This window comes from Drosophila eugracilis, unplaced genomic scaffold (assembly GCF_018153835.1).
Source record: "Drosophila eugracilis isolate 14026-0451.02 unplaced genomic scaffold, ASM1815383v1 contig_353, whole genome shotgun sequence".
In the NCBI taxonomy this organism is placed as follows: domain Eukaryota; kingdom Metazoa; phylum Arthropoda; class Insecta; order Diptera; family Drosophilidae; genus Drosophila; species Drosophila eugracilis.
In genome coordinates, this window is record NW_024573209.1 from 2,256,820 (window position 1) to 2,282,614 (window position 25,795).

The 25,795-nt window shown below is 39.5% G+C and overlaps 4 protein-coding genes across 4 annotated transcripts; 3 read left to right on the forward strand and 1 right to left on the reverse strand.

The window, feature by feature from the left end:
• Positions 1-1,413: 1,413 nt before the first annotated feature.
• On the forward strand, positions 1,414-2,571 carry LOC108105727 (angiopoietin-related protein 6-like). The gene is made up of 3 exons (XM_041818652.1): positions 1,414-1,478; positions 1,803-2,360; positions 2,423-2,571. The coding sequence occupies exons 1-3, from the start codon at positions 1,414-1,416 to the stop codon at positions 2,490-2,492; spliced, it is 693 nt and encodes a 230-aa protein (XP_041674586.1). The 3' UTR covers positions 2,493-2,571.
• A 4,913-nt stretch (positions 2,572-7,484) lies between these two features.
• Positions 7,485-7,985, forward strand: LOC108105736 (glycine-rich RNA-binding protein blt801). Its single transcript, XM_017212451.2, has 2 exons — positions 7,485-7,613; positions 7,676-7,985. The coding sequence occupies exons 1-2, from the start codon at positions 7,602-7,604 to the stop codon at positions 7,907-7,909; spliced, it is 246 nt and encodes an 81-aa protein (XP_017067940.1). The 5' UTR covers positions 7,485-7,601; the 3' UTR covers positions 7,910-7,985.
• Positions 7,986-8,562: 577 nt separating this feature from the next.
• Positions 8,563-9,324, forward strand: LOC108105735 (cyclin-dependent kinase 8). Its single transcript, XM_017212450.2, has 2 exons — positions 8,563-8,808; positions 8,897-9,324. The coding sequence occupies exons 1-2, from the start codon at positions 8,797-8,799 to the stop codon at positions 9,170-9,172; spliced, it is 288 nt and encodes a 95-aa protein (XP_017067939.1). The 5' UTR covers positions 8,563-8,796; the 3' UTR covers positions 9,173-9,324.
• A 9,729-nt stretch (positions 9,325-19,053) lies between these two features.
• LOC108105728 lies at positions 19,054-24,106 on the reverse strand. The gene is given in 7 exon segments (XM_041818653.1): positions 19,054-20,392; positions 20,394-20,903; positions 20,969-22,278; positions 22,341-22,554; positions 22,614-22,759; positions 22,824-23,466; positions 23,594-24,106. Coding segments are annotated over 7 exon segments (4,626 nt in total). The 3' UTR covers positions 19,054-19,102.
• Positions 24,107-25,795: the final 1,689 nt, after the last annotated feature.

The window sequence follows — 25,795 nt, forward strand, 5'->3', positions numbered from 1 at the left end:
GCCAAGGAGTAGCCAAGGCATGGTCAAGTGGCAAACGGCAAGTGGCATGCAGCAAGTGGCTGCGATTTGCATGACCAGTCGATAGTCGATGGGTGTGCGTGAGGCGATCCCCGAATCGAATAATATGGATCCCGAGAGAGAAGAGGAAGATCGAAACTGGAACACTTCAATGTGCCACAGCAATTACTGACGCAGTTCCAACTCCTCAGTTTCCCAGTCATGCAAGCGATTTTCCCGGTGGTATTGGTGCTGGTGCTGGTGGTATCAAGTGCACCAGGGGATCGGTGGGGGAAATGGATTTTCTTTCTTGGTTGGGTTGAGTTCTCTGCGATCTCCCATCGCTGGTTTTTTTTAGCAGCCCACCAGCTGGCATAGTGAACCATTTGATCATTTGACCATGGAATTTGCATACAGTCCATGTCTGTGGTGGGCACATTTTGTGGTTTTTCCTAAGATTTGCTGAAGGGAAAATAAGAAATTAGAAAAACAGATTGGCCTGTTAAGTAATTTAAATAATTTTGTATATATAGTTGAGATCATGAACGTGGTGGTGCGTCCTCTTTTTTCTCCATCTTAAACATTTTTCTTTATTTTTTAAAATCATTTTAAAGAAAATTGTCTTTTAATTATTTTTTAGCTCCATCTGCCGGAATTCAGTGGTAAGTAAAAAGAATTACAGCTTTTAAGCTTTAAACGCTTTGTGAACAGCGACATCTCTTGGACTTTATTTGAAGTTTTGAGATATGTTTTTAAAAAGATTGCATACCTTTGGGGATGCAACGTAAATTATATATAGGCGCCACCTCTTGGATTACCTATCAAAAAGTATCGCCCTCTATGAAAACTTAGTTGAACTTTCATAGTTCCTATAAAAGACGACTAAAAATATTTTTTTTTAAATAAATTTTAAATTATTTTAAATTTATTATCGCATAAAAATAATTTCTGTTTTCCTTTCCAAGGAGAAATATAATAACTATAACTACATATACTTCAAAAATCAATAAAAGAAGTTTATGTACAAATTGATACATTGTTTAGGACAAGCCATGCGAATCGAAGCATTGAATACCCTACTATTGCCATTTTTATTCCTATGTATTATATAGCGGCCATATCCTGATAGGGGAACGTTGAACCTTGTCACTGCGATTGCAAATTGCTGATAGACAAGCCAAGAGCTTGCATTTTAACATTCAGGAGAATATCAAGTCAGTCTTCAATCCGAATCATTGGTGTAATCACGGATTTTTAATTTAACTTAAAGATATGTTAAAATACGCGATTTCTGTGTTTACTATAAGTCTGACTTTATCACTTTGTTATGGAGACCTCAAAGAAGATCTTGAGGTATTTATTGATTAATATTCTTAAGATTTCCTTATTAACTAAGATTTTTGTCAGTCCTGTTCAATGTCGGACGAGCTAGAAGACAAGTGCAGCACCGTTTGCTATCCGACCATAAAGCCCCTGCTTCAGTACGTTGGAGAGTGCCATCAAAAAAACGGAATTATCTCGCAATTGGAGGAAACAATCAGAGAGCAGAAAGTTGAGATAAATAAATATGTGGCTGAAATTGATAGATTGAAAATCAAAAACAAGGAAGATAACAACTCAACCGATTCATTAAATCAGCTTAATCAAGCTCTTGATAATAATAAAGCTATAATTAATCAGCTACATGCGGAGTTAAATTTCTCGAATAAACTTAATGCATCGGAAGAAGCGGTCACAAAACTAAATGAAAAAATTTTAGAGCAACGAAAGAAATATATTGAACTTTTTAAGACTGCTAACGAAAGGGCACTCAAATTGAGGAGCTGTTGTAACCAGGAAGAGGATTCAGAGGAATCCTTGGGCTTACCCACCAGTTGCATGGATATCCCTAATGCTCAAGGTGTTAAGCGAATCAAGGTCCCTGGAGCCAAGTCCTTTGAAGTGCTGTGCGATTCAGAAATTTTGGGTCACGGCTGGACACTCATTTTGCATAATCAAGGTGGCGAAAACTTTAATCGGAATTGGACTGAATATAAAAATGGATTTGGAGAAGTATCCTTCTTCTGGGGCTTAGAAGCTTTGTATTTAATGACGCGATCACAGCCCCATGAATTGTTCATTACGGCTGGTTTTGAGGACAACTCAACAATATCAAATCACTTTGATAATTTCATCATAGGAGGGGAGTCTGATGGTTACAGGCTGAAGTCTGTCGGTAAACCTTCGAACGATGGATTGCTCTTCATTAAAGCTCAAGTCAACTCCAAGTTTTCGACTTTCGATCGAAACAATGTTGGAACCGAAACGAACTTAGCTGTTAAAAATAAAGGCGGCTGGTGGTTCTCAGAGGATAGCGATTTATGGTATTTATTGATATATATAATATATATCTTAATATTTTTTAAATTTCAATCTTAATTTTTAGTTTGACATACTCGCAGCCTAAAAATGAATGGTATGTAATGATGGTTCGAGCCAAAACTGGGGAAAATTAGAATTGTTCCTGAAATATTTGTGATGTAGAATAAAGAAAATAAAATATATTTTTTCCAGTTTTTTGTAGTAAATGTAAAAGTGTTTAATTTTCTTTAAAAAATCAATTTGGTTTAATAAAATAAACAAAAAACTCTTTTTAATCTGTTCTTATACCTAATTTACATTCCCTGTTTAGTTAGAAAACATTCTAAGGATCTACTACTATTATTCTGAACATTATTCACTCTTCTTATACAAGTCCATTAAAATGTAAAGCCTAATTTATCAAGTCCTACCCTAACAAGTGGAAATACTTAAGAATGTTTGCAGGTGCGTGTACATAGATACGAGTACTTATCAAACAGGCCCCCATTTGCTGGGCTTAGTGAGGCGAATAATTCATGTCAATATCAAAACTCATTTACCTGCGGTTGCCCCAGACTCTCATCAAAAAGCTTGTGAGGCAAAAACCAACTAAGAAGTAGATCAAACGAGGCCATGGCATGGTGGCATCTCAGGGTGTGGGCCGTATGGCAAATTCTAAGCCCAATTGAGGAAAATGCGTTCAACCGGAATGCCGCTTATAAGCCAACGTTGACAACATAGCCTTGGCGACCGCAGGAGAAACGAATGTTTCCAAATCTCGATTTGAAATATGGAAAAGTTTTTTGTCTCAGCAAGCCCAGAGATAGGCAATCCGGACAACGTAGCGATTTTAATTACTTTCCCCCAGTCATTTATTCATTTCCACTTGTTGCCCATCAGTTAAAAGTCAAAAGAGGAAACTCTCCAAATGGTAATTCCATTTCCATTTCGGACATTTCACGCTTGAAAGGATTTCATTCCACACCACCACCACAACCACTGGCTGATGTCTATCGTCCTGTGGCCATTACAACTTATTGCTACTACTGTGGCTACTTTTAATACACCAAATTAACTTTTTCGTTGGGGTTTTCCTCGAGCCACGCCACCATTTCCTACCCATCTAATACCGAAAATCAAGGACGCGTTTATCTGTCGGTTATCTCGCCTTTTGTTGATTAATAGCTTTGCGGTAATTAATTTGGCACGAATGAGGTGCATTTGTATAGAACGCGAGATAGATTGGTACGGAAATGAAATGGAATGGAGAGGCAAGGGTTATGGTTATCAGGTATCAATATGACTGCTTTATGGGAAAGAGTTCGAGAGGTTTTTGATCTATAAATATATGAGATTTACAAAGTGTTAATGAACCCTAATGTGATCCATTTTCTACTTAAAGTAAAAGTTTTTAACATACAGCAAGTCACCTTCAAGAAGATCATTTTATACAGAAGAAATATAAATAAGTTAGTTAACTACCTTCCAGGATGTGATATTAAATTTTAAATATTATTGAGTATTCAAATTCCTGCTGATTCATAAAATCATATAATTTTGGTAACATAAAATGAGGAGATGTAAATACCACTGGAATAGATTGAATCGACAGTGAAGTGTTCTTACTCGAATTACCTGAAACTTTTCTCATTATATCTGCACTAATACACAGCGACAAACAGGAGGTAACCAGGGAGTGAACTTTCAGCATGCCCACAGCTTCAGGTTTTACCAATGACTTCCGTCATCACCGACACACTCAAAGTGTAAATTTGCATTTGCTTCTAATTACGAGCCGGGAACAAGAAATTGCCCAGACCTGAGAATCTAAGAACCTGAGAACCCGAGAAGGCCCGCATTTGCAGCAGCCTAGAAGCATCTCCCGGCATCTTGGCAACTCGAAAACTTGGCATCTGCAAATGGAGGAGCACTTGCGGCAATTGCAATTTAGAATTTTCAATTATATTTATATTTTTTATGGGGCTTTTAAGGGTAGGCCATGGTAATAGTGATGGTAACAGAGGAGGAGAAGGAAGGGGAGGAAAACCTGCCCGCACACACGGAAGCACTGGAAAACTACAAATCAAGTGCCACGCACGCAAATTTCCTTTAATTAAAACCAAACTTTTAAGAGCCCCTCGTCGGCATCTTCCGCAGATGCATCTTCACTTGCATCTTCCACTGCAAACTGCAACTACTCGGGCTCAACTTAAGCGAAAACCAAGGCGACATAATCTTCGAGAGCGGCCCAAAGTGCGGGCCGCTTTTGTTGGTCGCCGGGCGAAGGGATTAAAGGCAAAAGTTTGCTTAGGTGAAGAAATACAATTAGTGAATGAGGCGAGGACACTTTGGATACAAGGGTTTGCAGATGGAGTGATGAATATCTTATTAAGTTATAGGAATCTATTTTATATATCTATATGTTGGCCAAAAGTCATAGAAAGTGGAGCATTCCAATAAACCTTATGAAGTCTCCGAATAAAACCTTTGGCAAAATTAATATTTATTGGTTGACTTTGTTAATGATCTTTAATGTAAAAACTTCTTCTTCTATTCTTCTTATTGAATAACCTAATTACCCAGCAAGTAACTACATACCTGAACCTTAGATACCCGTACTAAAAAAATCAACCTAGATAGGGATTAAGAAAATCAAGTCAAAGCCTTCAAAAATCTCTTCCAAGCTGGGTTTCGAAATTGCTCCCGCACAAACATCCATCAAAAAGTAAAATTCAGTTTTCTTCGCGTTTCAGCCGGAAGTGCACTTAGCCAAAAAAAAAAAAGACTAGAAAAATAACCAAGGAAAAGAAAATGGCAGGAGAGGCAAACTTCACCACCCACAAGAGGCGAAGCAAGTGCAGTGGGAAACTTTTCTAACCCATATTAAAACATATTTGCGCAAAAATATGCAGATGCCTGGAGAGTGCAAGGAAGTTTCCACAGATATGTATATATACCATATCTATATATAGGCAGGTGGCGGTGGTGCGTTGGCAGTCAATTGCTCATTGACTCGACTCAAAAATTGTTGAGTGTCGAGTTCTAAGTCCTAAGCCCCTGCTAACATGTTGGCAAAAGTTCCTCAGCATTGAGCACCCTACCACCCAGATACGGAAGAGCCAGAGCCGACATCCTCCTCTTCGGAATACCATTTCTTTCGGGTTTAGTTTCTAGTTAAGTTTACGTGAGCGTGGATTTCAAGCTGTGCGCGCACATAAGTTTGCGGCTTAAGCATGTGAAATTCATATGGTTGGAAATGGAGCCACCCACCTGCAGTTAGGGCATAAAATACTGACAGGGCTAATGCATTGCCAGCCACCTAAAATAACCTTAGACATTGTGTCGTCGACGGGGGTGCCGAAAAAGTCAAACGAACTTACTGCCACCCAAAAGTTTAAAATTAAACGAAGTTTGAACCGGGAACTAAGAAAACACTGCTAGGATGGCCAACAATATGTAGGGTATTAGGGGGTTTACTACATACCTGATAAATTAATAATACTCTGAAAACCCATATTGATTTTGGTAGAATAAATTATCATGTTGAGTTCTAAATTCATTAGTTTAGTCATCGGTTCCCATCCCAAAGTTGTTTACCTTTTCGGTGACGCAAATTTTCTATTAAATATTCAACTTCGTTAAAGTTTTAAAAGAGCAAAGAATGCCCCTTGCGAAGGCTAATTATGTTTATGCAAAGCTTATTTTTTTGGTCTTTGAACCTAATGGAATATAATTTGAACAAAATTATTGAAAATTGACGGTAATTGAAATGAATTTGAACAAATTTGAGTGCAGGGCTTCGGGTGTCGTGTTGGGCCACCATCAAAGGAGTCAAATAGCGTTGAATGTTGAATGTTGCAACTTTGACACGCGACGAAGACGTTGCCCCTACAGTTTTCTCTTATTTTTTTGTAATTTTTGAGAGCCTAGGCTTGCCAAAAAGGGTTCATTAGACATTTTACCAAAATTACTGCACATTTCGAAAAGCGACCGCTCTATGATTAGGCTTGAAGTGCAGGATTATTTGAAGTAAAGGGTTTCCCTTGCAAGGCGTTTTAACTTAAAAGCGAATGAAGTCACTAAACAGCTTACTTACCAACTGAGGGTAAAATGCGAGGAACTCTTGCCCGACTAAACACAAATTCAATGAAAATAAAAATAAATTAGCCGCTTTAAATGAGCCAAATAAATTCATTTAGGGCTTTATGCGCTCCACTGAAGTATGCCAAAAAGACACCGTCATCGTCGTCGACGTAGTCGTCCCCCGCGTCATTCACATCACCCTCTTCTTGGCTGGCAGGGTTAAGAGCCAAGTTAAAGGCAACACGTATTGCCAAACTCGATTGCCGCTGGCGCCGCACAACCAAATGCAATTTCACTTCACCCTCGTCGAGGTACGGAAAAATTTCCAGGGTCTTTTGGCTCCCCAAGTATTCCCCATTCGAAGCGGAGACTCGCAGGTGATTCCCCCTTTCGCAGCACTTATCTATTGAGTGAGCTCCGTTTGCTCCGTTTGCTTGGACAACTCTTGAAATCAACGACAACAAAATAACGAAAACGACAAAGTTTCTTTTGATTATGTCAATGGAATTTGTTTATCTTTTTACAAAATGTAACCGAATTGAAAAAATATGTTTTTTGCTGGAACTCATTTGCATTTATTTTTGCTCGAATACAAAATCAGTAGGTCACATCAAGTGGTCTCGTTATATAACAAATGAGTGACCTTATCAACTGGAAATTATCTTAAGATATCTTATCTTATCTTTAGATTTAAGGAAGTATTTGCGTTTTGATTACATTCAACCCAAGTCAGTAAAATGGAAAAACATTTCGGTTTTCTCAGAAACGTGCCCCTACACTCGAAACCACTTTGTCATAAATTCCAAAAATCCTATTTAAATACAGATAGCAAACTGTTAAAATTCAAATCAATGGACACGCACCTGGTGCCTGTTCACCTAACGAAAAAAAATAATACAAAAAAAACAAAAACCAGACAAAACCAAAACAAATTCAAAACCGGCTTGAAAGAGAAACGCTGGCCAGCTGCGAGGAAAGCCCCCCAAGTCTGGTCCACTGTCTGGGGACAAGTTTTTTCCTCTGCGGGTAAAGAACCTCCGAATATCGAGCATTAGATGATAACGAAAAAATCGTATAAATAGAGAAAGACTCGACAGAAAGGGCACAGTATCAATTGCAACGTCGCAGCATCCTCATCTATTGGGATATTTCTTCACATCGAATTTAATTTCAAATACAATATGAAATTCTTGGTAAGTTACTTTGATAACTCCCAGGACCAAAAGGACTATTTCATTTTCAAAACCCACTTTAGGTGATCGTTTTTGTGGCTCTAATTGCCTTTGCCTCCGCTTTGCCCCAATTTGGATTCGGAGGATTCGGCGGCGGATTCGGTGGTGAACAGCAACAACAGCAGCAAGGAGGATTTGGAGGATTCGGAGGAGGTTTCCAGCAGCAACAACAGCAAGAATCATTTGGAGGAGGATTTGGTGGATTTGGAGGAGGTTTCGACCAGCAACAGCAGCAGCAGCAGGGAGGCTTCTTCTAAAGCAATTTCATAATGTGAATCTTCACGTTGAAGCAAAAATAGTTTAAATTAAAAATAAAATAGTAGATAAAACAAACAATGTGTGTTTTAATGTGATTTTTTTATTTTCATAACTCAGAGACCATACGAAGTTTTTATATTTAAAGGTTTTGAGTTGCTTTTTAATACTTTCAGTAAGCTTTCTTTAAATCTTTAAAAATAACTCTATTAGTTGGATTTCTAATATACATAAAGAGCAATATAAAATGCCCTCTAATATCGAGGAGAGAAATTATAACATTTTGCCGAAATGTGCTATTTTTGAAATTTAAATTCATTTTAATTAACTCGATAACCATAAAACCAGTTCCAGTAGTCGTAAAATATTCCCCAGAATAATTTGGTTAATCAAAAATCACTTTAGAGGTTAATAGTATGATAAGTTCATCGTCACTTTGCGGAAGTTTTCAGCAATGTTAACAACATTAGCAATAACAATGAATCCCAAACAATTGTGCACATGCTTATGAGATCAAAACAAAGAAACTAAATGACTCATGCAAAATTGTGAAATAGCTAAATGTTCTGACAAATAATAATTTAACTAATTTGATTAACGAAGATCATAAATTCAGTGATTGAAAACCTGTATTTTTAGTGGGCCCGTCAGCTCCAGATACTTGAAATTTTTCATTAGCCGAAAAAATCCCCCGTTGAACACAAAAATCAACGATCATCGCTAGAGGGAAGTCCGAGCACCGGCCCGTGTCCAACCAGTTTTGAGTGGCTAAAAGCCAAACAAAAATCAGATAAATACACATAGCCAGCAGACTAGCTCAAACAGTTGAATTTCAGCAATTCGGCGAACCAAGATTATCGACTGGAGTAATAAACTTCGAAAATTCAATATGAAATTCGTGGTGAGTATGTTAAGATGATCCTGATGTTTCTCAGCTCATTTTGGTGAATTAAAGTGTTCTAATTTATTTCATGTTTTTTTGTTATTAGATATTCGTTTTTGTGACTCTCCTCGCTTTTTCATCGGCTCAGTTTATAGGTGGATTGATTCGAGACTTTGAGCGGTTTGAGGGTCAACAGCAACAACAGCAGCAGAGCGGCTTTGGAGGTGGCCAACAGCAGCAGCAGCAGGAAGAGGGAGTCATCCTTAGAGGTCCTTTCGGCGGCGGTATCGAGTTCTTCGAAGGACAGCAACAAGAGCAGCAAGGAGGTGGTGGTCAGCAGCAACAGCAGCAGCAGGAGAATCTATTCAATTTCTTTGGCTAGGCCTTTTTTAAAAGGATAACTAGCCATAGACTGATTACCATCTCAGCACTCAAATGGAAGCCATTATATAAAGCCATGATCCAAAAGATACATAATAGTGATTATATTAAGAAGAAAAATATGAATAAAAAAGGCTAAGAGCACAAAAATAATAATTTCAAGAAGATTTCTGAAATTCTGAAATGAAATGAAATCAAATAAAAGTAATTTATTTACGAGACCAAGGAGCAGACAATTTGCTTTCTATTTGAATGTGAATTTCCCAATGGTTTTGTGTTTCGTGTCAAAATCGCGATGATGGCCATGGCCAATTGTTATGGGCAAAGTTTTGAGCCAAAAATCGCAAAACTCTAATGAGTGCTATCGTTGGAAATCAGAGGAGAGCCAGTGGGTGTTTTTAGGAGGGGATTTTTGGTTCCTTTATCCAAAAGCACCGAAAACACCATCAAAGTCATTAAGCGGAAAACCCTTTTGGCTTCTTTTCCACGCATTTTCATTTCGCCTTGTAATGACTTCATCCCAGCTTCAGAGTCTTTGGGGTTTTGGTTCTGGTTTTGTTATTGGAGACAATTTCGAAGCCATCCTGTTGTTGGCTATCTGACAAAACAACGGCAGCCAGCCAGCCCACCCACCAACCGCCCACTAAGAAAGCCAAGAGCACCAACACTCGTAACTACAAAACAACTTTTTAATTGCAATTAAATACGTAACAAGTTTTTAGTTGTAAGTGCGATGAGCACACAGAGAACTCAGACGTGGCAGTAGTGCCCATTGGTGCCAGAATATTGTTGTTGTGGGTTACCCTTATCTATCCCCTGCTATCTGTACAATATATATAAAGATATATATATGTATGAAATTGGCATTGCCCCACTCGCACACACTGTGTGTGTATTGCAAAATTGAGTTGTGCGCTTTGGGGTTTTAATTGTTAATTGTTGGCTCAGCGGGCAGCGCTTTTGACGTCGTTGATGACAGTCGTCTATGGGGCCAGAGAACGATGTGGATTGGGTCGTAAGAAAGGCGCGCTTTGGGGATTATTTTGTAGCCGGTGGAAAGTGGAAAATGGAAGAGTTGAGGGAGAGAGAGAGAGAGCATTTCGGGCCCAAATACACTTGGCAAAGGGGGCGGATGAAGAAAAGGATGTTGTGGATTAGGGAATTAAATGGAAACCCCTAATGACTTTCGGGTTAAGTGGGGAAAGCACATTTTGCGGGAACTTTTAATCAAATCATCAAGTTCATCGAGGCATATGTATCTTCTAATCATTACCGAAACGCCTTTATTTTAAGATAAATGAAGAGACAGAGAGTGGGAGTTTGACTATTTATAGGTTTCTTGTCTTGGCCTTATAGTAGAGAAATCATCTATTTGATATCTCAATTATTTCTGTCTTATTTCTAAAATGTATTCGTTAGATTGCAATCGCTATTGTTATGGGAAGTGAAATGCATTGGACATTAGCATTCTCACTGTTTTGAGTTTCCTTGATTTGCCATTTAATTTCAATGCAAATTAAGATATGATGGAGCCACTGATGTTGTCGCTTAACCACTTACCCAAAGCATCTAATGGATCTTTATGTACACCCACTTGCCCGGCGGTTAAGTAATTCCAACGGAGTCATCTCCGGCAGACCAAAGCTGTCTTAGTAACCTCTAAGTGTCTGTTTTTCTTTACCTGTACTGCGATTCTTTTTTCCCTGACTCACTAATTTGGCCGCAATTTACATAAAGGACGCCCGGCCCCAAAATGTTGTTAGCCATGGTAATTTTCCGTTCCTTCATCGTTTTTTTGCAGTTTTTTTTATATATATTTTGAAGTACCCGCTGAAAAAAAAGAAAGCGTAATTTCTTTTACCATTCAACTTGATTAAATTAGAGTAAGGGAACGCGTGGCAAACCGACTGAGTACTAATGAGAGGCAGCTGCATTTTAGTGCCGGGTCCGAGAATATTATCCAACTTCCCAGCACCGCCACTCTCTCCAAATAGTGACAGATGTATGACTTGGCATTTATAGTTTTGAGTCGCAATTTTCGGTGATTTATTTATGCATGAAATGCAAACAAAATCTGAATAATTACCAACAAAAGCTAACTGAACTGACAGTTAGACAGACAGCCCAAACAAAGCAAGAAATACGATACGAACCAAAGAGCCAGTGAGGATAGACAGGGCTACAGGCAGGACTCTTGAGCTGTCAGAGGGCATCTCTCTCCCTCTGTGTATGAGAATATTATAATGTTTGCAATCTGCAAAATGCTGTTCTACCTCGTTGTTTATATGACAAGAAATGAGCGGGCTCAGACAGCAAAGCGCTGACATGCATAAAACTGACGGAAGCTGCAGGTTCTTGTTATGGCCATTAAAATGTGTTTTTGGTAACAAAAACATACTATTGGCTTGTTAACAGGATTTAATATCAGCACATATAAATATTGATAACTTAAATAAAAAAATTATTATTCTGTATTTATTATAAAGTAATCAGAAAAAGTGAACCTCAAAACCTTTAAAATGCCTGACTAAGTCAATGAAATTAATCTAATCGTTTAGGAAAATCTTTTCTTAAACTTCTCTTAAACTAATATCACTGTCAACTGATTTATAATTAGTTTAGTGCGTGGCTTGAATAACAGCTCAGTTCATTTCCGGCCAAAGATCATTGTGTTGAACTAGTGACCGCCGGCAATCTAATAACAAAGTTTGGCCACTTAAGCACTTTGGCCTTTTGGCTTCAACTGGATCTGGCCACGCCCTGTTAGATTTCAGCCCCTATATTTGGATGAAGGGAATTAGACGGAGGGGGATCCCTATTATAACCTCGACTTTCTATGCCTTTGCAGTGCAGCAGTAAAAATGACTGCACACAGCTGTGCTTCATGGCTCCGAAGCTGAATCTGGAGGAGGCTGACGGTACTGCGGCAGTAAGATTTTATTAGCGGTGGTATTAGCAGCGACAGCAAGCCAGGAGGGAAAACCCAACCATCCCTTCCAGCCTGCCGCCACTCACACCCAGTTTGCTATGGACAGGGCCGCCCCTACAGTGGTTGGCGTTGCATATTAATGCAGGCATAAAAATATTTACAACTTTTTTATGCAGCAAACATTTTTCGCCACACTGCTGCCGCTGGGCGTTTTGTTCTTGGCAAATTTAATATAATTTCTGGTCGTTTAATGAGGGTCATTCAAAAGTGTTCGCTGACTCTCACCAGTACCAGAGAAAACTCCCATTTTCGCCGAGTAGCCGACGGGCACAACAAGTGTGCCGGCCATTATGAATGGTGGTGACCCCTCAGTATTTTGTGTCGTAAAAATTGCTTAACAACATTATGCAAAGTAAGAGATGCGGTCATAAAGTGAAGAGCGATGCCCCAAGATTCTCAAGCACTTCAAGTACGTATTGAGCCCACTGTGCTGGCGATTTTCGGGGGAAAACGGCATTGTGAGCAGTGAACAGTGGAATCCGCATTTCGGAGTCGCCTCCGGTTTTTCTCTTTCGCTTAATCCCTGCGCCGGCTCGCAAATTCCATTGCTGGTTTCTGTCATCCCCGAAAGTTACTCGGCCTCTCCGCACAGAGAAAGGATGCGGGTGCGGGTGCGGATGTCGTGGCCCATAACCGAAAGGATTATACAAATAAAAATAAAAAAAAAAAGGGAATATTTATATATATAAAGAAGAGGCCCTGGCAGTGGGTGAGGTGTTATAAATTTGGGACAGCAGGTGAAAACAATTTGGTGCATAAAGTTTTCGCTTAGCAGCTCAGCGCGTTGGCGACCCAAGGACCTCTTGCCAGGATATGGCTCTGACTTCTGTTTTGTGGCCCAATGCGGTTTGACACAAAACAGAGCGAACAAAAAGGGGCCAAGATAACAAACAAAAAAAAAACACAAAGAAGGAAAACACCTAAATCGAGGGGAAACACAAACAAGAAGGAGACCACAAAAAATTACTGACTTGGCAGGCATATTTTTGCATTTGGAGAGCTACGATTGCTAAAAAGAAAATGAATGGCACAAAAAGGAAAAGACTCATACACACAACCACGCAGTTGAGGTTGATTTAAGGTGATCATAATATCTACTTAATTTGGAGAAGTAAATCCTAAAAGGGTTTTTTAAGAACTTAAGGCCTACTTATGCTTAAGTTTCGTTTTTTCGTTCTTTCTCTTTAAAAGTGATAACACTAGTCAAAATCTTTTCTATTATCTTTAAACATAAATCAGAAAGAAAAGAACAAGAGAAGCAGCCTTCGCTTAAGTGCTCTAATCAAAGCATATATAAAAGCAAAATCTGTGCGATTACACCTTCTTAACCGTGGCAAGTGTCCCACGACAGAGCCACCTAATGCATTTCCCAATGCAGGTCTACGGTCAATGCAGCCAGTTTAGATGACAGAGAGTAGACCAAACCGGCAATGACAGCGATTTCTCAAGTTAGACGTGCCTTTTTATGTGGCTCGGAAATTAAAGTAATCATTTTTTATTGCGCGAACAAACAAAGGCATTATACTTTACAGCTCTGGCTAAGAGGGAGAGATGACAAACACAATGCAGAAAGCAGAATAGAGACCACCGCAAAATGCACTGAAGGACAATTGAGTGCAGAAATATGGCCAGAAGCCGGAGAGAAACTAGCAAGCGGATACGCTGTCCAAACAGGCAAACCAAACCGAACCGAAACCGAAGCGAAGCGATTCGGAAACAACAGCAGCCACTACCAGTGTTGTCAAATATTATATTAATTTGGAAAAAATATCTTTAAATACTAAATATTTTTAATAAATCTAATTAGTTTTTAGCATTAATTTTGACATATATTTAAAGTGTAATATAAGTGTTCTGGCATTTTGTAATATTTAATGGAAACTGTTGCAAAAAATTCTTTTAAAAAAGCTAAAAAATCCCAACACTGTCCTCTAAACGTAACCAGCCGATGGTAGAGGTTGGACTTGGACTTGGACCCAGATCGCCCAACTACTGACTTTTCCCCACTTCCCTATACCCAGTACCCAGTTTTCTGTTCTTAGTCCCCAGCTCTTTGCGATGCTCGAAACTCGGACGCGACACCACTCGACTCGGCCAAGAACAAAGACTTTGGCAGCTGCGACAATGACAGCGGCGAAAATAAAAATATGTACACTCAAACAAACGCAGAAAGGCTGCTAGGGCTGCTAGGGCAGGGCCAGCCACCCACCGCCCGCCATTGAGAAAATTGCATTAAAATCTATGGAGTGTGCATAGAAAGCTGGAGGATGTTGCGCCCCCTCCCCTCACCACAAAAAAAAGACCAAGGACTGGTCGGGAGGGGATACGGAGTGCCGGAGTGTTGGATAGTTTCAGTTTTTCGGAACTACGAAATGGCGAATTCGTGAAAAATTAAAGGAAAAAGGATATGACGCCACATTGCAACATGAACGCAAAATTGCAATTTTATTATATTTTAACAATGCACTTCGTTACGTGATTCCCGCCAGGAATTGTCCCCATCCCCCCCTTCGCACTCGCCAAGTAAAGCCAAGAGACATACTCTTACCTTGTACGCTCCTCCTCTACAGATAGACTATATATATATATCTAAGGATTTTTTTATTTCGGTGGTTTCCCTGATGGTTTTATGCATGCAATCTGAATGGAGGACAAATTCACAGTTAACAGTCATATTTTATTGAGTTTCTGTGAATTGTAGTCATAAATTCATTTAGATTGTGCATGAGGAAATGCATTTCGCATGTGCTCTCTGAGATTTATTTCGGTTCGAATGAAGACAAGTCGGTTGGCAAATGTACAAACGAGCCGAGAAAGCTTTCACAGGAAATTATTATAAGAAAAATTTATACAAAAGGCTTACTAAAATGTCAATCAGAATTGAGATATTAGACTTTAAAGTTTAATAGCAATTAATAAAGAAAAGGAAATGACCACTCCTTGCTCATCACTCATGCCCATTTGCCAGGGTATGGGCTTAGACAAATTTCTGCCTTTTATTTTAAATATTTTGTGTAACAACTAATGGCTTTCAAACTGATGGCTAGCTGTCGGCCAAAGAGTTTTCCACTCGCTCTCTCTCTCTTTAAATGCCAAAACAATGACAGCCGTAAATAATACGTATTTTCTGTCCAGGCCTGTTATGGCGTCTTGTGGCTTGCCCTGCTTGCTTTTCATTTGCGCTGGAAAAATATTATTTACACTTTATGATTTCTTTATTTAGCACTAATTGCTGCCTTTATTTTATGCTTAAGCTCTGAGCTCGGCCTTTGCCTTTGGCCAGTGAAATAAAATGCTTAAAAGGCAAAAACCCAGTAATAAGAATAAGGAAAACAGGTCAAGATGAAAGGCAAGACAAAGGAAATACTATGACTAAGATAGAAATCTTGTCTAAAAGTGGCTCCATATTATTAAATTTAATAAGAATAGCTGAAGATAACGTTAATTATTAAAATAGTTTAGTTTGAAATCGAAACAATACATTTTATTGATAGATTTAATATTTAAAAGTAAACTTTATGACAGCTGTCAGATGCACAGCCTTTATTCAGTCCTTCTTGACGGATACTTAGGCAACTGAGTTTGATCTGCAAGACACACACACTGCCACATCCATCCTAACACACATACACACACTCACACGAACGTAGTCAGATAATATCAAAAAGTTTTCCCTTCTTCGGATTTATTTTTATGCCTTCTGCCTTAGCATATGCTTGTTTATAGCCACTGCTACTTCTGCTTCTCTTGGCTCCTACTGCTTCTGCTTTTCCTTTTGCTGCTTTTCTTGGGCGTGTAAAGTTTATTTTTGTTACTTATTATTATTATTCCGGCGCTGTTCCTTGTGTTGGTCCTTTTCCTTATTATGCGTCAGTCTCCGTCCGCGTATGTGTGTACTTATTTTCCGTAATTAATTTCGTGCTTCGAAACATCTGCAGCTGGATTTTTACTGCATCCGAAATTACGCATACGCCCCATGTAATGCAGACATGATGGTTTGCTTTCATCTACAGCCACAATTTCGCGCAAAATGTAGCTGCAAACGACTTCTGTGTTTGGCTTAAAGCCCTCCGTTCCGTCACAATAAAAATGCCAATTTGTTAAGCAAAATTTAAGGCTGTAAGAAGGTATTTGCCAACTAGACAAGTCAGTACAGACAGGCAAAGGGCTGAGGGAGGTAGAGGGTATGGGTACACAATTGACACAACGAATTCTTGAAAATTTTATAGGCAAAATACCGTGAACGAAACTCAACTGCACCACACGGCACACGGTATGTGCAATGCGCCGTAGAGAGCGTCGGTGGATTGGGAATAGGAAGTTGGAAAACTGGGAATTCCAAACACGACGACTCTGGCGACGTTCTGCATGAGCAGTTTGGTTTTGGCCATATGACTGCAGTTCACTTTCTTAGTGACAAATTTTAAAAGTTTTTTTGATTGTTCGCTAAGTAATAATTAAATAAAAGAAAACGCAGGACTAATATTAAATAGATAAATAGAATCAATAACTTTGTGTATCTAACTTAAGAATCATTTTTATTTTGAATCTGAATTACCCTTAATGTTTCTTGATTCTTATTCTTTTTTCTCAATTCTATAAGTTATAATTAAAAACTTAAAAGCTTTCAGCTATGTCTACTAATCCCACTGAAAGAGAACTCATCTGACAGTCACTCAATCTGAACATTTACCTGGCTCAACTTAAGTTTCTGCAACAGCATTTGCCTATGTGCCACCGCAGTGTCGCGTCGTTGCCAGTGTAAACAAACCGCTGGGAAATGGGTGGGAAAACGAATATAGGGTTGAAGTAAAAACTGCCACCGATATATATATACATACAGGTAGCTATCCTCGGGAGATTTGCCAGAGCTGCTTATGCACCAAACAGAAAACTTCTCTTTGAATTTCATTTTTGGTGTTTGCGCCCCGAGGGCGAAATCTTTTTCTGCTTGACTCTGAAAACTGTGCAAGCTGCATAAGCTGAAAGGTGTCGTCCAAGGGCGAGTGAGTGCCGCAAATCAGAAGGAAATTTGCCAAACGGCAACAATTCTCAGGATAACTAATCTACTCACACACTTCACACTTCAATTTCCGTTTGGTTTTCTTACCTGTCTCATGGCCGGGTGAAAATTCGAAGCTGTTTGTTATTGCCGCTCGTTATTGTTGCCATGTTCCATGTCGTTTTCCATTTCGATTGTGTCACTAACATGTTGCGCTCCCACAGGCTACGATAGGTGGTAGGCGGTAGGCGGTGGGCGTGGCAGCGGCCAATGATTTGAGGAGTGCGCCCAGGCAATTTCACAACGGGCACGTATGCAAACAGTGGCCAAAAAGTGGGCGTTGTTATGCCAGCTCCTCGAAATGGGAATGTGCCAAACTGTCGGCTGCAATTTTGTCGGCTGGTTGTGGCTCCAGAAAAACGCATAAACAGAAAAAAAAATCAAGTACAATGATAGGTTTATACGGTTTTCTGATACCTATTACACAGTTTTTCGATTTCTATTTGTTAAGTTTTATTACAATTTTTATAAAAGGAATACATAATTATGAAGAAATTTTTTACTTGGTTTAAAATGCAATGTAAAATTAATATTCCGTCAGTTGGAGATCCTATTAGCCTAATAAAATGAGTTTGGTGGATTTATTAGTCTAGTATTTAGAATATCTATGCCTCCTTAGTTCCCTCACCAAATATGCCCAGTTTAAACTTTCCTAGTAGCGGGCACACAGGACAGGCATTGCAGCCCAAAGAACTACAATATGACAAATTCAGCTGCGTATGCCGTCTCCTTGGGCTTCTGGCAGAGTGAAGAGAATAATGTCCGTGCCCTCAGTACAATTTTCGTTGCATCCTCTGTACGACATTCACAAAACACAAAAAAAAAGATGAAATCACTCCAGGCAAATGGGTGGGTTGAACTGCAAATCTATGCCTAACTAGAAAGTAAGCCAAAATCGGAACTGGTTGCAGATTGAGCTGTTGCCTAAAATTTCCAAAATCCACGAATGCGTTACAGCCTCAAGGCTGAATACTGAAGTGGATGATTGAAATGCATCGAAATTGCCAACAGATTTACAGCTGTTATCAATAGTTTAGGTCAATTTGGATATTAGATCTATGTTTTCAGAGCCATTTAATAATTTCTTTACTTTTTAACATTTAGGAAACTTTAAACTTTACTGATTAAGCTCAACACTTTACCCAAAGTCTTATTTTTCGGACATTCTGAAATATTTCCTCAAAAGGCAAACTATTCACGACCCATTCCGCCCCAACTTAACACATTTATAATGCCCAGTAACGTTATGAAAATGCATTTTTCGACTGTCCCCACGACAATGAGAAACGAGAACATCAGCAGGGAAGAAAAAGGAAAAAAGAAACCGACTTCTGGCATAAAATATCACACGTTGAAAACGTTTTTCGCAGCATTTGTGTGGCATTTAATTAAATGCATTTTTATTTTTTTTAAATTTCACCCAACGTCACATAAAATATGCGAACAAAAAAAAATGGCAGGGACCACAAGAAACAGGTGTGAAGGAGAGACAGTGCAAAAAGGTGTTAATGGTGACTATGAAATTCCATTTGCATACACACTAAAGTTACAAAAAATAATATACCAAAAGCATAGTTTCTAAAAAAAAGCGATAATTTTTAATGCAATTTTTACGTTGGTGTCTGTGTTTTTTTTTTCTTGCCCCTTTCTCGGCTAAGTAATGGTAATTAGGCGTGGAAAAATCCATTAGGCCAGGCCCGGTCGGATACAGTGGCTAGAACAGAAGGCGGAGAGCCCTTCGAGTGCTAATTGGGGGTATTTCAATTTAAAAACTTGCTAGCAAAATCCAGTCGTTACGTCTATATATGGCAAATGAATGAATAAATCCATCAACCAATCCTTGCAAATCAATAAAACGTAGCTTTTATTGAGACAATGAACTAAACCTGTGGCCAAAGCCAACGTAATATAACGAATTCAAACAGAAAATGTATAATTGTGCCGACGATAAATGCGTAGAAGGCCAAGGCAGCAACCAGGCTCATTTTAAGATTATGATCGATGTTCTGCCGTGTCTCCTCCTGAATGGACTCCACAGTGCTCTTACCAAAGTACAAGGTGACCACAGCCAATGTGGTAGCAGTCTTACAGATCAACACGCAGGTGCGTTCGAAGCGATTCATGGTAATACCTCCAACGTCAGTGTGCCAGGGTCCCGTGATCGCATTAATCATAAACCAACTGACATATAACTTCTCTACGTGAATCCTAAAGCGCTTGCACCACGTGTACTTCGGAAACTTATGATAGGCACCAAAGCTGAAATATTTTGATCTCATGAAATGGGTGTGACCCCGCTCAATCCACCTCTCGACAACGAACAATTGTTCGATATTCAACTCCAGATCGAGCACTGTCACGGACCGACAATACCATGATGGATACCGGCCATTCCTAGTGATGCCCAGGGACAAACGGGTCGGTATATAGATGGTGCTTCTAGGAACCACCAATATATTGGTGCTATTCCTTACCAATTTCGGATGTCCAGGATCCTGGGTGATTTGATACGATGTCTGCGGATGACTCCGCGACTTGAAGTAGAATTTAATATTCGATGTAGTGCCCGCAAACTCCTGACCACCAGTTCTAATCACAAGGAGGATCTCGGGTCCATCGCTTTGCCAACGATCCACTTTTCCCTTGTTCGATTCGCAGTGCAGCATGCTCGGCTCCCTGAGATGGGCACTTATATAGTCCAAGTTAAAAACGCACTTTAGGATCAGCAACACAAAGAGCAGTAGGAATATTAAAGGCACTATCAAAAATATCAACATTTCAGGTACGGGTATATGCTCCACAATCAATTCCGCTGAGATGGGAAAAATGCGTGAGGACAATGTGCCCAAGGTGTGGCAGGTACACTGAACGGATGTCCCATAGCTGTGCTCAAAGGTTGTCGTGCAAAATTCCTTGCTCCAGCCGGGGTCCAACGAACGATTCTTCCAGAAGTTGCACTGATATATCTCCAGGAGTATCGAGTAATTTAATTGTTGTTTCTTCTTCCATCGCTCGTTTTCTCGTTCCTGAAACTCCTTATATTTATTCGCTCGCATCCTTATCACCTTTTTCTGTGAATCTTCGATAATACCTGGTCTATGAATGGCTACATATGCCCGGCTCCGACTACATGAGTTGGCCATCCAAATGCGTTTGCCATTCATATCGGGGTGTAATATGACAAGCCCTTTGCCTTATCTGGTTAAGCGTTGGCCACCTGTGCAATCTCATCTTAACGTACATCAGCTCCGAACAACTAACAATTCGCACCGCCAACATGGCCTTGGTGTTCAGCATCAAGCTATATATGTGGATTTCGGAACTGTTCTGGATACTACTGTTGGCCATCCAATGCCTCAAGGACTCATCATTAAACAGGCTAATGTTTGTTTTGTACACCAAGGGATTGTCCAATGAGTTCTCTGCTGCGCTCACAAAGAAATGAACGGGACTGTAGGCATGCATGATAAGAACGCTGGTCTTGGAGGGCAATGGATCCGGATACCACCAAAATATATTATGGTGGTTCTGTTGCGAGATAGTCTGGAACAGAATAGTGCTATGATTCAGGTTCTTTTTCAATTCAAAGAGGAGCTTTTTCGATAACTGTATTACGTGTATGTTGTCGATTGTTGACAGGGTGATCTTTTTGGCGTTATTCGTTACCTCCGTTACATTTATCTGGGAGAAGAAGTGCAAAATATTTTTATATAAACTTAGGATGTAATTTAAAATAATACTTCTACCTGATATGCAATGCCGCCCATATGGATGTTCAAGGCGTCATCGTAAGGATGATGCCGTTTGGTGGCCAGGACGCCTAGAAAGTAGACGCACTTATACAGGTACCATGTGTTCATCATCCAGCTATTTATGCGCAGTAGAATCAGGGGATCAAACTCGATTTCGAAATTCGTCTCAAAGTCAAGTCTCTCAAAATTTAAACACTCTGGATCATAGGTCTTGCACATGGCCAGTGAATGAGGCTCCGATTTCTTGCCAAGAATGGACATAAAGTACATATGTGCGGCTGTTAATGAGTAGTAGGCATCTCTATGCAGCCATTCAAATTCCGAAAGGAGAGCTGTAAAGACATCGCTAATCTGACTGAAAAGTTCACCCATTATAATGGCATCTTTATAATCGATTGGCGTCAGCTTGGTCAACATGTGAGTGGCCAGCGAGCTAAGCTGCTCCAGCTGTGAGCCCGTTGAGCCCTGTTCATTCCTTAAAGGAGAATAGAGGTCGCTTCCATCGTTCGATGTACTTATCCACTTGGTGGCCACTACTGCCCTGGTATACGCTTTATTCCAGTGACCATGCTTAAACATTTTCGGCACATCCGCCATTACTTGGGAAACCGTACCTACAAATCGAATATCTATTGGCAACACAAGGAGATTAAGCTTTTCGTCCACGCACATATCTAGGGTATCACATATGGAAATTGAGAGCGATTTGGTAGCAGGTAGGGTGAGATGATATTTCGTATATGGAACATTTGAAGCCACAACACCCGTAGGCACTGTAAAACGATAGCTTAGAGGGGAGTGAGGCGACTCGAAGCCCAGGCATTCGATCTCGAATATTGTCAAGCTCTCGAGGCCAATAGTTGGCAGTATATCGCATGTTCCCTTGGTAGGTCCATCGTTCCGACGCAGAGTGTAAAAGGCCTCTGCCCACCTATTGCCTTTCAGGAACACCTTCAGACGAATGGATAGATGAGCCTCACTGTGCTGTAGAATCAGATACTTGTACCGCGATTCCAGATATGGTCGCTCTCCTTTCACCATCACCCACCACTCATATTTTTGAATCTTTCCTGGGCAGTCATCACATTTGGGTATCAGATGGACACTGTCCACCGGGGCATAAACGCCCATATAACAGTTTCTTCGGCAAAGGATTTCGGGAGTGAAGGCACTTTTGGTGATACCCTTAACAATTTGGGAGAAGGTTTTTCGTTTTTGTGGGTCATGTCGCGAAATTACGGTCAACTTGAATTCATAGGCAGCTCCTTCCTTCAGAGCATAAGGCGGCATTTTGAAGCTGGGTCCTTTAAATACAGTAAATAAACATCAATTTATCAATAAATTTTAATCAAATATTAATGCTTACTCATAGACATATCTCTATGGCAATATGGGTTCGCTGGATCGTCTACACTTTGACAGCTCCAAAAGAAATCCTTGGAGTCAAGAGTTTCAAAAATCCTGACTCTGTCTTTGGAGCTGGAACCATCGAGGGAGAACGATTTTCGTATGTCGACATTGCGACGTTCGTTGCCCTTGATTGTTGGCTCTAATTCGGGTGTTTTGTACGTCACATAGCACTGAAATGAAGATCGAAGTCTGAGGGGTTATACATTTCTCCTAGACCTTATCCACTCACACGAGCTACAGTTGTGATGTCATTTATCTTTGCCTTGCCCCGCAAAATAAAGATTCTTGACTTATCCGCATCGTATACGAAATTGAGCTTGTATGGTAGTAACTTCACTACGAGCCCTGCGGCATCTTTCACATGAGCGATAGAATCTAAGGCCGAAAAATACGCTTATTAATATTATTAGTAGTAATAGTTGTAAATTAACTGGCTTACTAATCTCTTCGGTATCATAAAAGCCCCAGTGGATACTTTTTAGCTCAGCTATATGACACTCATCACCAATCGTTGCAAAAAATTCCATGTGCCCCAATGGCGACACTTCAACTGGCTCTTCAGGATTACTGCAGAATTCTAAATGCAAAGATGGCAGGCAGTCCACACCCGGTGGCTTCTGTACCTCAATTCTTTTTCGCACCACCCGTGACATTAGCAAACTCCTTCTTTTCAGTGCACTTATCATGCCAATAATGTACTTATGTTCCGTACTGTAGAAAGTAGCCGAAGTGCGGTAAAAAAAACCACGGTTATAGTAAAGTCGTTGATCTAGTATGCCATTACTTCGCAAAAGTGATCGTAGATTATTTGTGTACCCCCAGCCCGGATCTTTAATGTTGACAGCTGTAATAAATTCCTTAATTAAATAATCATTGGTATCCACCGTAAGATTGACCACAAAATCAATATATCCCAAGCGAGGCAGGGTAGTGAAAATGGAACATCTTTCTCCGTAAATAATATTTTTGTTTAAGAATATGTTCAATCTTAGTCGATACCTTCTATTTATCAATCTTCGAACAATCGTCCATTTGCCTGGCATTTTTTTCTTCGTCAACTTCATGCTCGTTAAAAAAATTATCTAAAGAGTCATCCCAGTTGGAAATCGTATCTTCCTCAGTTCGTGAAATCTGAATAAGTTCTGTATCATTTTGATGTCTAATATCATTTTCATTCGTTAGATTTCCGTCATAATAGTTATCTCGGACCCTTGAGTTGGGATATTCATTAAGAACAGTGAACAGTGAGTTCTCAGTCCAATTTGGTTCTTTTTCTTCTGAGATATCTTGAGGTGTGCTTTCTTGATCATGCAGATATAACTTTTTACTTATTCTAAAAGGTTTTATTTCAGATGAGTTGTCATAATCCATAGGGCTAGTAAAATCGTAGCTTTGATTAAGAACGGGATCCCATAAACTCTTAATTCTTTTTCGTTCCTCTTCGTAGGACATTATTCTATATCGTATATCCTGATCTGTTCGGTTCAACATTTTACTTAATCTAGTGGGTATTACTTTAGAGGTGTTTCCAATTTCGGTTCGTCTTGTATCTTCATAATTTCCTGTTGAACGATTGTAGGTCTCAAGGATGGTGCCATCCAATAATGACATCAATGGGGTTGCATCGTTTTCCATGATCCACACTAGCGATATCGTTGTCGTCATGAGGTACAGAAACAATTGCATATCTTTTGTATTCAAAACTTGCCTATTTCTCTCCATTTTGGATTTTTAAGTTTGACTGAAGAAGCAAGGTGTAAGAATTGTCGGATGTGGCTTGTAAATTTAACCAAACCTGTTCTTTCATTTTTATAATTGCATAATACTCGAACTGGGAATGTGTGGTTGACAGGCGACATGACATTTTACCGCAGACAATTTTCGTTTTTCTCGTTGGATTTTGTAATTTTAACTGGCCTCTTGTTTGCCTTTTTCCTGTTCCTGTTACTTGTAGTCGATGTTGTTGTTGTTGTTGCCGTGTTACTGCCTACATAATTGTTTTAATTAATTGCGAATTGTGCATGCAAAAAGCATTAAGTGCACTTCAAATGTGTGAAAAGGAACAAAAGCGTGAAAGGATTTTCTGCACAGCTGGTAATTTATTGACCACAATAGCATCCAGAATCAGCGTCATCAACAAGAGCGATTACAGAACACGGCTTAACCCCAACATCCAAAGCCAAGCTCATTCTTATTCCCATTCCCGTTTCACATTTCCCTTTCCACTACCATTTCCACTTGCACCACCATTTTCCATTTTCCATTTGTACAATCCATATAAATCAAATGAAATTAACTGAGAGGGAGCGACCGAACGACGAGCAGCAAATAGAGTGTTGAATTTTTATAAACCACAAAAACAACGAGCATTGACAATAGACAATCATACTTTATTTACTATAAACTTCACACATGCATAGTGTTTTTTATGCCAGGAGGTAGTGGCCAGGATGCTGGGCCAAGACAGGGCGACAATTTCTTAAATTGTTCGAACAAATGAGAATGGAATAGAAGTAATGGAAGCCAAGGAGAAACCCATTTACAGGCGAGCGCACGTCGCATAAAAAATAAGGCAACGGGAAAAAGTAGAAACTGATTTTGGTCCTTCATATCGTTTGGGAAATACTCTTACCAAATCGGTCTTAAGAAAATCAATCTTTAATATTCCAACTAATTGGAGAAATTATATTTAAAAGATTTTTTAAAAAATAGTAAAGTATTTTAAATCAAATTTAATACCTTAAACTTGATTAAAGCTTGGATATGTTTTTAGAAATTTTTTACTTACCCCACCAAAAAAAAGAGTATAAAAACTTTAACAGTAAAGAAACTGAAGGAAAAACTGAAGGAAAGAATGGAGCATTTTACGATTTAGCATGTGTGGACCAACTGTGAGTCGGTTGGTTTGGGGCCTGATGAACCGGCGGACGGACGGACGTAGCGCCAAGTGGAGGACCGCCAAGTTCAGCACTTTGGCGCGTCAAGTGCTTTTCATTTTCCGAGCACGTCGCCGCGTCATAAAACAAAAACGCATGAAGCGCAACGGCAAAAGACGACGAGGGGCGTTCGGGCACGTTTAGCATATATATTTTCACACTTGCAATCATACTTTAAGCAGAAAAGTACACTCTCACACATGCCAAAGTTTTCACGGTAGAGATGGAAACTCCTTAAGAGAAACATCAAGAAAAACAAGGCCTTTAAATTCCATAAATCTAAAATTTTTAAAAACGAAAAATCCAAAAAAATCAGGTTGTTTCTTTTATAAAGGTTTTTAAACCTTTAAATTTACTTTTTATCTTTGTTTTTTTAAAGACTTTCTCTGAATCTTATACAACAATATAAACCATTTCCTAATGCTTTAGGTCTTAGCCTTAACCCTAACCTTTTCTGTACAATGTTCTCTTTGCA

Coding starts and splice junctions, on each gene's coding strand:
- LOC108105727 (XM_041818652.1), top strand. CDS start 1,414: ATGTCGGACGAGCTAGAAGACAAGTGCAGCACCGTTTGCTATCCGACC. Junction 1,479..1,802: donor ACCATAAAGCCCCTGCTTCA/GTACGTTGGAGA, acceptor TGCTAACGAAAG/GGCACTCAAATTGAGGAGCT. Junction 2,361..2,422: donor TCAGAGGATAGCGATTTATG/GTATTTATTGAT, acceptor CTTAATTTTTAG/TTTGACATACTCGCAGCCTA.